Source organism: Lepisosteus platostomus, chromosome 7 (genome assembly GCF_059453375.1).
Source record: "Lepisosteus platostomus isolate fLepPlt1 chromosome 7, fLepPlt1.hap1, whole genome shotgun sequence".
NCBI lineage: Eukaryota > Metazoa > Chordata > Actinopteri > Semionotiformes > Lepisosteidae > Lepisosteus > Lepisosteus platostomus.
In genome coordinates, this window is record NC_142617.1 from 31,335,417 (window position 1) to 31,350,989 (window position 15,573).

The 15,573-nt window shown below is 37.3% G+C and overlaps 1 protein-coding gene and 1 long non-coding RNA gene across 7 annotated transcripts in view; one reads left to right on the top strand and one right to left on the bottom strand.

Moving 5' to 3' along the window:
- The window catches only part of ppp1r12b (protein phosphatase 1, regulatory subunit 12B), a 61,665-nt gene that overhangs the window by 44,225 nt on the left and 1,867 nt on the right, over positions 1-15,573 (bottom strand). For all 6 annotated transcript variants that reach the window (XM_088639839.1, XM_088639838.1, XM_088639842.1 and 3 more), the window contains exons 3-5: positions 14,488-14,682; positions 12,167-12,311; positions 10,535-10,662 (exon numbers count right to left, since the gene is read on the bottom strand). In XM_088639839.1, the coding sequence (XP_088495965.1) occupies positions 10,535-10,662; positions 12,167-12,311; positions 14,488-14,682 (468 nt within the window). The remainder of the gene's footprint in view (positions 1-10,534; positions 10,663-12,166; positions 12,312-14,487; positions 14,683-15,573) is intronic.
- On the top strand, positions 6,104-15,333 carry LOC148658533 (uncharacterized). Its single transcript, XR_015940095.1, has 2 exons — positions 6,104-6,154; positions 14,516-15,333. It is a non-coding gene; the product is annotated as an uncharacterized LOC148658533 (long non-coding RNA).

Consider the following 15,573-nt stretch of genomic DNA (forward strand, 5'->3'; position numbering starts at 1 on the left):
GATGGTTCTGTAGTTAAGAATATTTCTGGTTCAAACATCAAGAAAATTTTTGACTGGTCTGATATACTGCATAAATGTATTTGTGAAGACCACTACTCATATTCTTTTCCAAATGGAAAGTTATAAATACATCCCTGGCATATAGTTTTCTCTTTCTTTAAATTGTTTAATTTAAAATTCATTCAACGACTTGGAATGTGCTCCTTTTAACATTAGAACATCCCAAGTCAGACATAAGATGTGAAATGTATAACATGATTAAATTTTTAAACCATCAACATCAACAACAGACCATTTCTCTTCTAAATGTATTTAGTGCAGGTTTACAGATAGACTATAAATAAAAAATGGGAAAAAGTGAACAAGAGGGTACTTACGAAATTCATTCCAAAGCTTAAGAGAGTGTCCCATAAAGAACAGTCTGAAGGAACTGAGTCTCTATAGTCTTAAACAGGAGAAAACTATGAGCAGACCTGATACCAGGGAATTTTGAGATTTAAGACTGAAATTAAAAATATAATAATAATAATAATTATAATAATAAAAGCTTACACTTATATAGCGCTTTTCTGGACACTACACTCAAAGCACTTAATGGGGTAATGGGGACTCCCCTCCACCACCACCAATGTGCAGCATCCACCTGGATGATGCGACGGCAGCCAATGTGCGCCAGAACGCTCACCACACATCAGCTATCAGTGGGGAGGAGAGTAGAGTAATGAAGCCAATTCATAGATGGGGATTATTAGGAGGCCATGATTGGTAAGGGCCAATGGGAAATTTGACCTGGACGCCGGGGTTACACCCCTACTCTTTTTCGAGAAATGCCCTGGGATTTTTAATGACCACAGAGAGTCAGGACCTCAGTTTTACGTCTCATCCGAAGGATAGTGCCTGTTTACAGTATAGTGTCCCAGTCACTATACTGGGACATTAGAACCCACATGGACCGTAGGGTGACCACCCCCTGCTGGCCCCACTAACACCTCATTTGCATTGGCAAAGGTTTCTCCAGAATGTACAGTGAAGTATGAACCAGAGGGCACAAATAGAAACTACATGGCTAAGTCCATAGTCCATTAAAAAGCAAGAACAAGAGGCATTTTTTCACACGAATGGTTGTGAGAGTATGGAACAAACTACACAGTTACAGTATGCTGTTTAAACCAGTATGTTGGCTTATTTCAAGAAAAGTCTGGATTAAATCCTTGGATTAATTAACTACTAACTACCAAACAGGCTACAAGCACTGAATAGCCTTCACTTGTTCATTTTATGTTCTAAAGAAGGTCACTGAGACTGTTTCCTCTAAAGTGCATTTATATATGTTCGCTTGACTGATATGTGAATAAGAGCACATACAGTATCTGGAGTGCTTCACGGAATACTTGCTCTTTTTACAGATACTGAAGTTTACAACCACTCTGTGAATTTTGCAAGCCAGTGCAGAAAACATGCAGAGTTCATCTGTATCACAAAAACCCTTTAGAGAGTTGAAAGATGAATGTATCTGGCAGAAGAAGTGATGATACAAAATACAGACTGAGCTGAATAAGGCCCACAAAGCTAGTTTGATGGGCTAGGAGATGGAGTGTGAATAACATTTGAGTATAGCACTTCAGTTAACAGCACTTTAAAAGAGTACTTGGAAGAGTCACAGTCACAAAAGTGTCAAATGTACAGTAGTATTACAAGATCACAGTCTATCCATCCGTCCATTTTCTGACCATCTTATCCAATGTAGGGTGGTGGGGGAGCGGGAGTCAATCCTGGGAAGCAATGGGCAGAAAGCAGGATATACCATGTCCATCTCAGGAATCACACAGACATAGAAACATAAACACTCACACCTAGGGCCAATTTTCCTTCCCCCAGATGACTGAATAACTAATTCAATCATCTGGGAAAATTGGAAAATTGCACCTCTGACATTTAAGCATTGTTATAAGTGTTTGATGCTGGTAGTGTGTCTCGTGAAATTCTTGTGTTGATTAGCGTTAAAAGAATGGGGAAAAAAGCCTGGCAAAAAGGAAGGAAGCAAGCCAGGAAGTGGGTTTTGATGTCTTAATCTTATCAGCTGTGAAAAATAAGTAAAACGGTTCTTAAATGTACTTGGTTCCAATCCCAAATTAAGCCCCTCAAACTTGTGCAAAACTCTGGGAAATTTATATTTGCACCTCTGAGGCAAATGTAGGCTGCTGTGGCTATGCAGGAACTGTCTGGGTTCCTTGTCAAGAATAATTATCAGCCTGAAGCTTCATCCGCATGGCTGTGCCGCATTGATCCGTGAGCTCTGATTTTTTCAAAGATTGACTCCTGCTGTTTCCAGCTGACTCTCCATCAAACACAAAGATCCTGGTTCATTCACATCATTGCAGCTTGACTTTAAGTGAACAACCACTTCTCTTCACACCGATGATTTGTGAGTTAAGCTTGCTGCATCTCAACCAATTCTAGTGAAAATAATTTAATGAATCACATACACTATATGCTAAAATGTATATCATTTTGCCTTTACATGCACACTACATCTGTGAATTTAGCTATAAAAAACTTTTGCAGATCCATTCTGTAGCTCATACTGTACCATTATTATTGTGTTTCCTTTTATAAAGTAGAGCAGTACTGTACGTATGGCTATGCAATTCCTTAAACGCTGGTTTAGAAATAATGCCAAATTTCACCTGCCAGTTCATTTATTTTCATGTAAAATGGAACAAATTACATCACATACAGTTTTTCACATCTGCAAACAGTTAGGCTCAAACAACCTGAATTGTAATTATTGGATGAGGGAGTTGTCCAAGATGTGTTCAAGATGTCTTTCACAATTGTTAAAAACTAGAGATTCCTAAATGTTTTTCCTTAATGGCAGGCATTCATTAAGGTCTGCATTTGGTATTCATTTTTCTTGTCTAACCACTTTTCTCGTGTAACCACTAAAATGATTAATGCTGACCTTCATTTGCAGGCACTACAGTATATTGCTACTAGAATGATTTATACTGACCTTCCTTTGGTATAATTGTTTAATTACATTGATCAGGATGTGATTTCTAAATAGGCAAGTGAAGATCTTGAGTAGAAGGCAGAGAGTTTTGTAAATAAATGTGGAAGGCACACATATAAATGAGGACAGCCATATGTACTGTACCTCAGATCAAGTCAAAATGTTCACCCCATCACCAAGCAAAAATTACTACCCCAGGGCTTGATGCCTGGGTGTTCAATAGATAAAAGGAAAAGAAGCTAAATTTGTTTTTTTACCACTGAATAGATGAGTTAATGTTGACAGAAGACTGAATTACTTCTTGTTTGTAACCTTTGTATGTTCTTGTGAGCATTCCAGTTCATTTTGTAGGATAAGACATTTCTGAATTAGATGTTGAGAGTCATGCAACATGAAGCCCTGAAAAATTCTTCAGAATCATTGTGCACAGCTAAATACACAATACACAGGTAAAGTCTAGTTTTTACATTTCAAATAAACTGTTCAAAGCAGGAAATGTGCGTGGTTTGTTTTAATTTAATTGTCATGCACAATTTAATCAAACAGAGCATCAGCTCAGAGGTTACCATTGTCTGACCCTGTAAAATTTTACAGACTGAGATCTGGGACTCAATAAGAACAGCTGAACAGAGAAGACTGATGTTTGCATTGTAAACAAGACCCGATGACATAATCTTGGTGGTATCAAGGACATTAAGCATCTGCCATGGCCTAAAGGGCTATTCCATCATCTTCAAATCACTCTATAATCCACTGTTTATTTCTGACCCTCTCTCTATATCTGTTCTTCTGCCAGGATCCTGAGTGAGCCGTATCTATTTCAGTGCTCTACAGCATTTCAATGGGATTGCACACGCTCTGTAAAATTGGACATGCGTCTTTTACATATTTAGAGTATTGTTATTATGAAAGGATGTACAGTAATGTACCCAGTTTTATATGTTCTCTAGTTTTGTATTTAAATATTATTGGACTTTTCAATGTTTTCTATTCGTATTCTTTTTTTTTTTGCTTGAAAGACTACACATGAATGTGGATGTGGAAAAACCTCAGATCATATATAACAATCATATACACCGATAAGGCACAGATTAAGTAGCGCTGAAAGGAATGTGTATGCTGGAACACTCTGGTTGGACACTACACAGTAAATTCAAGACAGACTTTAAGTCTGTGAAAACACTAGCATTCAAAGAAACTCTGGGAAAGCCTGCCCTTTCAAGGTAAAGGACTGTGGATGGATAAGCAGTCTGTTTCCCCAAGTATGGTATGGAATTTAAATCTACCTAGAACATGTGACAGAGAGAAGAGATTCCGGAGGTCAACTCTTCTGAAGTAGTTCCCAAAGTAATACCAGACAGATCTGCTACTGTACTGGCATCCATCATTCTACAAAACAATCATACAGTACACCTCCTCACTGTACATGTTAATCTAGGCCTGAGGATATACAGTGCCTTGCGAAAGTATTCAGCCCCCTTGAACTTTTCAACCTTTTGCCACATTTCAGGCTTCAAACATAAAGATATATTTTTTTTATTTTATGTGAAGAATCACCAACAAGTGGAACACAATTGTGAAGTGGAACGAAATCTATTGGATTTTTGAAACTTTTTTAACTAATAAAAAAATGAAAAGTGGGGCGTGCAAAATTATTCGGCCCCTTTACTTTCAGTGCAGCAAACTCACTCCAGAAGTTCAGCGAGAATCTCTGAATGATCCAATGTTGTCCTAAATGACTGATGGTGATAAATAGAATTCATCTGTGTGTAATCAAGTCTCTGTATAAATGCACCTGCTCTGTGATAGTCTCAAGGTTCTGTTGAAAGCGCAGAGAGCATCATGAAGACCAAGGAACACACCAGGCAGGTCCGTAATACTGTTGTGGAGAAGTTTAAAGCCGGATTTGGATACAAAAAGATTTCCCAAGCTTCAAACATCCCAAGGAGCACTGTGCAAGCGATCATCTTGAAATGGAAGGAGTATCAGACCACTGCAAATCTACCAAGACCTGGCCGTCCCTCTAAACTTTCAGCTCAGACAAGGAGAAGACTGATCAGAGATGCAGCCAAGAGGCCCATGATCACTCTGGATGAACTGCAGAGAACTACAGCTGAGGTGGGAGAGTCTGTCCATAGGACAACAATCAGTCTTACACTGCACAAATCTGGCCTTTATGGAAGAGTGGCAAGAAGAAAGCCATTTCTCAAAGATATCCATAAAAAGTCTCGTCTAAAGTTTGCCACAAGCCACCTGGGAGACACCCCAAACATGTGGAAGAAGGTGCTCTGGTCAGATGAAACCAAAATCGAACTTTTTGGCCACAATGCAAAACGATATGTTTGGCGTAAAAGCAACACAGCTCATCACCCTCAACACACCATCCCCACTGTCAAACATGGTGGTGGCAGCATCATGGTTTGGGCCTGCTTTTCTTCAGCAGGGACAGGGAAGATGGTTAAAATTGAGGGGAAGATGGATGCAGCCAAATACAGGACCATTCTGGATGAAAACCTGTTGGAGTCTGCAAAAGACCTGAAACTGGGACGGAGATTTATCTTCCAACAAGACAATGATCCCAAACAGACAGCAAAATCTACAAAGGAATGGTTCACAAATAAACGTATCCAGGTGTTTGAATGGCCAAGTCAAAGTCCAGACCTGAATCCAATCGAGAATCTGTGGAAAGAGCTGAAAACTGCTGTTCACAAACGCTCTCCATCCAACCTCACTGAGCTCGAGCTGTTTTGCAAGGAAGAATGGGCAAGAATTTCAGTCTCTCGATGTGCAAAACTGATAGAGACATACCCCAAGCGACTTGCAGCTGTAATCGCAGCAAAAGGTGGCTCTACAAAGTATTAACGCAAGGGGGCCGAATAATTTTGCACGCCCCACTTTTCATTTTGTTATTAGTTAAAAAAGTTTCAAAAATCCAATAGATTTCGTTCCACTTCACAATTGTGTCCCACTTGTTGGTGATTCTTCACATAAAATAAAAAAATTATATCTTTATGTTTGAAGCCTGAAATGTGGCAAAAGGTTAAAAAGTTCAAGGGGGCCGAATACTTTCGCAAGGCACTGTAGGAGATAGCGAATAGCAGATCATTCACAACCAGCATTTTACAGCTGTTAAACACTGGGGTAAGTTTTTACACTTGATTCATATTGTTATACTTTTCAGGGCAACACATTTTAATTATATTATCTATCCATCCATTTTCTAAATGCCTTATCCATTACAGGGTTGCAGGGTCGCCACAGCCTGTCCCAACAAGTAACATACGCAAGGCAGGGTACACCCTGGACAGGACACCAGTCATATTATTTTTTGCTAGATTATGCAATGTATTATATTAGTGTGCATATTATACACACATGTATTTTCAAACAAAATATTTATATTATAAATCACAAAGTGCCACAGTTCCAGGGCTTATATACCAAACCGGGGGAAGTGTTGAGACTAGAAATGTTAAATGTCTCTAGAACTGCACGGCCTGGATTAGTTTATTCTATCTATAAGACAGCTCATTGTTGCTTCAGGAAAGAAAAAATATAATTTAATACTTTTTACATCTCAATATACATTATTAGGCATACATCTGCCATGTTGCATAGTCCATATAAACCTGTGGACTTTCATTTCACTGTAGTGCTTACAGTCAATTATTGGTGGTAGCACCACTGGACAATTTTTGGATAAGTCTCTACCAACTTTTCTCACACTTTTCACTCATTCTTTTTCTTCTTATAAACTTGCTCAGGCTTGGTCTCCTTTCAAGTGTTAACACAGCTTCACTGTCAGATTTAAATTAGACCTCTAATTGAGCCATTCAACTCATGGACGTTTTCTTTATTCTTTTTAAGCAAAGTGTAGAATTCTCCTTGTGCTTTGGGTCATTCCCCAGCTAATAGATACTGTACCTTTTAGTACAGTTGTATGTTTTTGTACCACTCATTTTCCCCACAATCTTGACTTTTCTGATCACAAAATATTTGCCCTATTTGGAGTATCACTTAAATGTTTTGATGGGTGTTGTTTCAGTAATGGCTTCCTTCTTACTGATCTGCAGTACTGGCAAAGTTTGAGGAATGTACAACATTGAAAGTAAAATACTGTTGACTAATAGACGTTTTCCACTGAACTTTAAGTAACATTTAGATCTTTCAAAGTCACCATTGGCCTCACAGTGGCATCCCTGACTAGCTTCTTCCTAGCCAGATGCTCATTTTGGAGTCTCAGCCTGATTTAGGCAGTGTTAGGGTGTTATAATAAATGACTTAAGTACTGTGCCTTATAGAGACTAATACTGAAATCATGTGAACCATTATTATTGCACACAGATAAAAGCCAACTTCTGTAATGTTGCGCACCTGAACTAATTTAGGTTTCCCACAGCACGATGAATACATATGCATAAAACATACTCTAGTTTTCATAGCAGTTTTTGCTGACATTTAACTCATTTCACCCATAAAAGTACAGTATGTAGTTTAAGCATTCAAGTCAGATTAAATATAAATATTAATAAACTTAAAAAAACTGTATACTGTACATCCTCTGTAATTGAATAAAATGGGGCATCTTTGGATGGGGGTGAATATGTTTTCAAGGCATTTTGAATCCCTGTAACTATACAGCCTGGAATAGCTTACAGTATACTGTAGATTGATACAGTAGATTACATACAGTGTACTGTATTTTACCATGGTTTAGTAATAGTTTTCAGCTCAAAACAGCCTTATATTTTGCTTAGCACTTCTATATATGTGAAGAATATGATTTCAAGGGCAAATGACGTAAAGGAAACTGCTATTTCAGTGGTTTTAGTTTGGGTTATACAACAGTAAATTCATTATTTGTTGGTATTATTTGCATGACCAACTGGACACACAATATAGATACAGTATATATCAATACAGTACATATTCAGTCATTCTTATTATCAAGTCACAGGATCATTCTGTTTGTAATATGTATTACAAAATGGCTTAACTATTGTAAGACATACTTTATATACTGTAACAGTTCCAGGAGGAAAGTCAACGATAGGTCACATAAGAATGACAACATACCACAGACACCACAAAGCAAACTCAGCTGCACAAATTATTCATTTCTAAAAACCACACACTTAATTCAAGATAAATTAGAATCTCAAGTTGCACCTGTATACTGTCAATGTCAGGTTCAGAGGGGACGTTTTGTGATGGTGAACTAACATGTCAGCTCTGGGCTATAGAATAGTGGACTATTTTGTCAATGACCTGGACCCCTCTCATATGTGCTACATGCCCTCTCTGACCACAACCTTATACAATGCACACCTGTCCAAATGCACACTGGCACAGCACAGCAAGCTACGTGTATAACCTTAACTAGTCATACAGATGGACTACAAACCATAAAAATAGACACTTAAACAGGCAATTTGCAGGAATCGAGAAGTCAATAAGCCAAAATTGCTTCTGGGAAAAATAGAATTCTCTAAATAAAACAAAACACAAAGAGTCGTCTGTTTAAAATAAACTGTTCTGGAAAACTCATTTAAAAAATTTACCAAATGTTATCAAATGCATACTCTGCAAGGTTCAAGACAGCCCTGCTAAACCACTGCAAATCACAGTCATGCCAATTACAGAAGAAAAAGGAGTAACAGTACTTCACTACTGTGACAAAACACAAACTACAGTATAATGCTGGTAGACACTTAGAATATAATACACACTGGCAGAGTATATGAGCAAGGTAAGAGACAAGAAAGAGTAGGCTCTGACAAAGTACAACATTAACATGCACATCCTGGCTGTAGAAACAGAGCAACACTGGCAGACGTGGTTTACTCAGAGAGGACAAGCTGTTCTCCTACTTCCAGCTATAAAAGTACAGACAGCACTGCATTTTCTGCTACACGGCAAGAAATATTTAATGATTAGAGAAACATACTTCCCTATAATCCCCAATAATAAAATCCCAGAAATCCAGCATCTGCATGAACAAGAACAGCTATGATTCCTAATGGGGAAGGTGGGGAGGAATATCAATAGTGTAGTATGTGATCTCCTTTATATCCTAAGGAACAGACAGTAAGCTTCTCAAATAATAGGATGTAACTGTTCTAAATTGAAATGTTCACTAATTGTTATAGTTTAGGTAGCACTGTGTCAGTCATGCCAAAAACGATTTTTGAATTTGAATTTAATTTCAACCTAATTTCTATGTGGCTGTAAGAAAATGTTATTAAACTATAACTTATACTTTATCTCTTTTAGACTCTTAATTACTGACCATATGCTTCTTTATTTTTGAAAATTACATCTTTCTCAAATTGCTTTGATAAAGCAAAAAATTAAAATTAACTTCAGCACCATCTTGTGGTGTGTTGTTACAAGTGAAGTACATGAAAATGTACTTTATGTGTAACACAAAGCGTTATTGCTTTATGGATTGTCTAACTTTACAGTTCTCAGGATGTGAATTTTTACTTATTTTTTATTATAAACACACATTTCTTGCAAAGCATGTCTGAGCTCAGAATGTCTATATTCTGAAGTACTGTATAGTGTCTGGAGAAAGATATTTCTTTTAAAGTAGTGTTAGCAGTACTGACAATAAATACCATTCACCTACTGTAAATCACCCAAATTAAAAAAATCCAACATTTTGAGGTTTACTTTATTTTCTCTGTGCTTATTTTTTTTCTCTGTGGAATACTTACTACAAGAGGATCTATTTTTTTTTCCTGTAGTTTAATTAAGTTACATTTACTTTTAAAGAAGAAAACAAGCATTCCAAAACATGTCTCCATCCAGACACATTATCAGTTAAATAATGCTCCATTTTTTACTGATAATACAGATACAAATAATATGGCCACAAATATTTTTCCTTCTTGCACTTCCCCTTTGAGAAATCATTTGAAAGATTTTTGCTAGTGTTAGCAAATTCAATAACAATCTAAGATAGTCATGGAAAACTTCATAGAAATCACACCCTAGTAGGTTTTATGAATTTCCTTAATTATTCACTTAGGAAAAGTGTTGATCTGATCCAATTAACATAATAATTAATTTAAATATGTAAACAATCCCTAATCAAAGGACAGAAAACAGCAGAAGTTTGTACTGAGCACATTTTCTGTAATAGAACACTCAACAACCAGGTCATGGAAAAAAAGCAAGGACATGGCCTACTTTCACTTATTCATTAAAATAGTGAACAAATAATTGAGGTTTGGGACCTACTACTAAATCTTTTACATCTTTCCTTCCATCTGTTCCATCCTAAAAGAATTAAAAACAAATTTTGTTATTACTTATGAGATCCACAACCAGAGGGAATTGTGAAAAATAATTTCCTTGCTGCCTGTCTCTAACCAGCACCAGAACCTGAAAAAAGAGACATCTACCGCTTTTTTACAAGTTCTTCAGAACAAAACACTATTAAACACTATTGCACTATAAAAGCGCAATTTTGCAGACAATGGTTTAGTACATGTTCAAGTCAAATATGTCTGTTACCTCGTGTGTCCAGAAGGAGGTGTCTGTCCCTCGGCCATGGTCTCTAGCTTGTCTTCTGTCTCTGAGAGATAGGATGAAGTCAGACACGGTGTCAAATTCTCTCTCCCCTTCATTTTTCCATTCATGACCTAGAGGTAATGGTTATTAAGAATGCTATTGAAGATTGATCAGATCTACAAGCTTACTGGTCTAATTTTAATGTTGACATTGTACCTACTGTTCCCTTTTTTTCAGTTAGTGCTTAGTGATGGCTGACTTTATTGTAGAAAAGAGAGGAAGTGTTTGGGATTTAGTGTGTGAGGTACAGTATGTTAAATTATGCTTGTAATTAAAAGTGCCATTCCCAAAAAATAATATACCGTATATTTCATGCTTCACAAGACCAAAGAATCAGGTGTGTTGGTCCTCTCATGTCTGCATGTTATTCTGCATGTTAAATTTGTGTTATCTTTCTGTGAGGGTTGTATTATACTTGCTTAACACAAGGCAGCTTCTAAATCCTTCTAAAACCTTGTATGCTTAATTTTAATAGGCGTTTAACACCTGTTGTGAGGAAAAGGATGTCATCTGTTAAGCAAGAGTGTATGCTGGTGTATATCTGTAACTGGTGTACAGTAGCTCCAGAAAATTGGACACATCAGAGACTCAGATAAGGGGATATTTTTCCTTAAATCCCATCTGTCTGAACTGGAGGATAGTATATCTACTTCAGCTACATTTCCTCCAGAAATACAAATCATTATATATGATCCTGCTCCAGATCTGCCCTCTTGTAGAATCGGTTCCAGGAGCCAGTCATATCAAGAACTGGAATTGTATTTATTTTTCTTATTTAAGATTGAGAAAAAAACATCATTCCGAAGGTTTGAAAGATTTTTTAGAAACTAACAATAATCCAAACATTAACTGTTGTTGGCTGTGTGATATCTAGTCAGCCCTTTAATGCTCTTCATCCATAGCCATATGAATCCATAGCCACCTCACCCTAGAAGGTTTACAGTGATCCAGGGCCTAATCTAGCAGACACAGGGCACAAGGTGGGGGTGCCCATACATCACACACACAAACACACGGACAATTTAAAGACATAAATTAATCTACCCAGCATGGCCTTGGAAGGCAGGAAGACATTGGAGGACCCAGAACAGAACAATGCCAAATGCACATTGATTGAATATGCAAATAACACAAAGAAGGCACCCCAGCCCAGACTCAAACCCAGGACCAAAGAACTGTCAGAGATAATCACCATGTCACTGTTTAATCTGAAATTCTGTTTTTTCATTGCAAACTGACTCTTTTTACAGATATAAAAATCATCTCTATTAGAATAATTATTAGGTAATTATCTATTAGAATAATTACCACTAAACTCCAATATAAAACTAGTTGCTATATAAGGTGCCATACTGTATATGGAAACCAGATACACATCTGATGGGCTCAGATAAGAAATAGAGCATCCTCTATATACATACTGATTTGAGATTATTTGTGGATATTAAGCAATAATTATTCTGTTTCTTTAATATAAGATTCCTTATGATCCTCAGTCTATTCTTTCTACAAATTCCAAGCCTGCAAGCATTTGCTCAGATTGAATCAGCATGGTGTTTCTGTTATTAATCTCACCATTTTTCTCTGTGTCCCGGCACAGACCCCTTGAAGAAATGTGATTGGGTGAAGTGGAAGAAGGGAAGTAAAAGCAGCCTCTGGTAGAGGGGGGTTTGCTGGGGCTCTCGGTCTGGGACCCCAATTTGGACCTGTTGTAGCCAAACTGAAAAAAGAAAGATTGTTGACAATGGGGAGTGCTGATTATGACCTACTTCGGCAATAAAATTAGTTGTAAGAGGTTTGAGTAGGGAGCTATGGAAATTGATGGAACAAGTAGGGTTTAATTCCATGCTGGAAAATAGAAATTAAGACCATTATTTTCCTTTTCATATAATGAGAGATCTCTTCTCAGTGAAAACGTCAATTTTGTAGTGCCTACCAAGACACTGGATGCCCCACAGGTGCCGCATGACCTCAGCTATTTTTACTACAGGATTTGTGTCAAAGAACATTTCTCTAATGAGTCCCCCTAGTCTAAATCTGAGAACAGATAGTTATTGACTAGATTTACCAATTGAACTCAAAGATGTTGAAGTCCTTTTCAGACTTTTTCAGTGGACTACCAATGCAATAACCAAGCTACAAAACTATGTTCTATCCCCAGAAATCTTAGGTATAACCTCACCCCAGGGGAAAGCCGGGCATTCCAGTCACACCACAAATGAGATATTATCATTTAAGCAGCAAACAAAGGAAGCACTGATATAGTGTGACAAATGGATCTGTATTTCTAAAGCCACTAGAAAATTAAAACTTCTGCATACTGTCCTCTTCCAAATTAGTCAACCACTGACTTTCAAATAGAGGTTTTATCCACAATCTCACTCCTGATTAGTAATAAAGAATTACCCCCAAATATCAACTGTTTTATAGTTAAACATCCTCAGGCATCTCAATTTGATTTTATTCCACATCCACAAACCTGACACTCCAAGGATGACCAATTACTCACACCTCAACTATCCTTGACATCCTAATGAGACCAATTGATTGTAGTGATTCCTTTGTATATTAAGAACCCCAATCAATCTCTTCAGCTTTTTGACAGTTTTCAGTTTTAGTGTCCAGAACATTTTATTTTACACCATGAGAATCAGATCCCTGTGTACCGTCATTGCTATTGATGACGGTTTCACAGCATGAAAACACAGACTTAACAAACTTGATCCACCAATTCACACAGGTATCTCCTTTACAGCTCCTTCCCTTCCAAATATACTAAACGTTTTCAAGTTCTCAAGTCAGACTTTACTGGTTATGCATTGATGATACAGACCTCCAAAATCAAGTGCTTTTGAAAAACAAATGTGTTCTTTTTAATTGGCTGGGAATAGCCTGCACTCAGAACATTAGTTCAGGAACGAGAAATTCCCACACTCAGAAACATATTCCACTGGTGTTTCCTTTTCACCGCAAAACCCTTTCTATTCCCAGGATCATCAAAAATAATGTCTTTATTATACAGCTTCAACTGGAAGCTTTTTTTCTTAAAGTGACATATCATGCCATACTGCTGACCCCTGAATCTGTGAATCTGACAGGCAGAGACTGTATCTTTTTACAGTGATTTCAGGACTCCCACTCCAGGGGAAAACATAGACAATTTCTCTTAAAACCTATCCATTTATTTATGTATTTCAGGTTTACACAACTGTCCCCCAGAGCTCCTTAGTTTGGACACTTGTTCTCACCTGCCCACTGCACATTCTCATCTGCTCTGTCCTTTGTTCTCCTGTGCTTTATATAACTGCTGCCTTCCTCTTTCTCCCTCACACCTTAAGAAGGCAGATAAAACATTGGTTTACTACCTTTTAGTTTTCAGTGTGGAATTAACCTGTTCCGTGACATCTATATGAAATGTAAACTCTGGCACAATCCCAAACCAGTGGAGGCTATCTTGTGCCAATACTTGTCACAGTGAAAATTACACATTTAGTAACCTACATCACTTTTCTACTGCACTAAATAAAAAAGATATATAATGTTATCACAAAAAGTTCTACTAAAAAGCTCCTTGCATAACCTTCACAGCCCAGAAGTTCCATATATGTGAAACCTCAGCTAAGCTAATGTTACAGACTTAAGCCTTTTATCAGACTTAACTTTATCAATTGGGCCACTCTTTGGCTCATTATATGCTGCACATTTGATAATCATGGTATTATGAATTCATAACCTTAAGGCTGTATGGCATATGACCTATATTCAGATTTTGTACATACTTGAAATGTGGATTATTCTTAACTAAGTCCTGGAATGACAAGGGGTCTCTGCAAAAAATTAATGGAAGAAGAAGATTGAAATTCATTAAAAACTGTTTTCCTAAAAGTTTCACTGACCTCCTCCGGTTCCACTGTCCATCTCCAGCTTGGTTCCTCTGGCTCCTTTGACTGTGAGGGTGATGCTTTTGGATCCCGTCTGGTATCAGCCTCCTCCTTTTCCAGGCTGTCCCCATCCGCCTCTTCGATCTGTCTTTCCGATCTACACAGGCCGAACATCTTCTGTGCTTCCTTCAGCTCAGCAAGAGTCACACCCTGAAGCAATGTGTGGTGGGATCAAACCGGCAGATTAAAGGCTCAGTTTGAATGTTTAAGAGAAGAATCTCTGGATAAGGCACAGCCCTCACCTGGACAAGCAGATTGAAAATTGACGGAGGGTTGAATACTTAACTTTAACTGACATAAATAAAGGCTTTGTACTATTCCACTAACTTGCTGATACTGTATCTGGTTTTCTGTGTTTGTTTTTGATCATGTGATTCCCGTTAACCCTATAATTTCTGTTAGTTATGAAACAAAGTTAATTACTAGATTACCTCATTGAGCTTGAGTGGAGAAGTTCGACACTTTTTAAAGATTGAAGTGATGATTTATTTGCTTTATTGGTATCTGTGAACCTAGCACGCTCTGTTTTAATACCTCAAATAACCTGATTAAGCTGCAAGAGAATTGTTTGTGTTTTATGCTAACACTGTTAATTTGTACCACTTTTTGGACACAAAATCTGTTGGCAATGATTATTTCTGCACAATATATGTGTATATACTGTACAGTATGCTACATTTAAAATGTTAAAGATTTATGAAAAAATCCAAACCACAGGCCAAATTAATACTTAATGAGTTTTTAAAACTATGTTTTAAAGGGTGGTACTGTATACAACTGGAATAAAATGACAGTAAAACAGATGTTTAACTCATTTTTTAACATTGACTAAATTTGGATTTCTCTTCATCAGTAAACTGCTTGTTGCGATGTATGTTGCAAGTTAACTCGGCTTTTGAAAGTTTCAAGGAGGAATTTCTCTTCTAACTTTTTAAGCTCAATAAACGTGCTCCTGCCAATCTCCAAAAAGATATCAGATGAATTTATTCATAAGTGCTGAACATGTAGGTCAGTGTTTTCAGTCTACTCTTTGCTGACCTT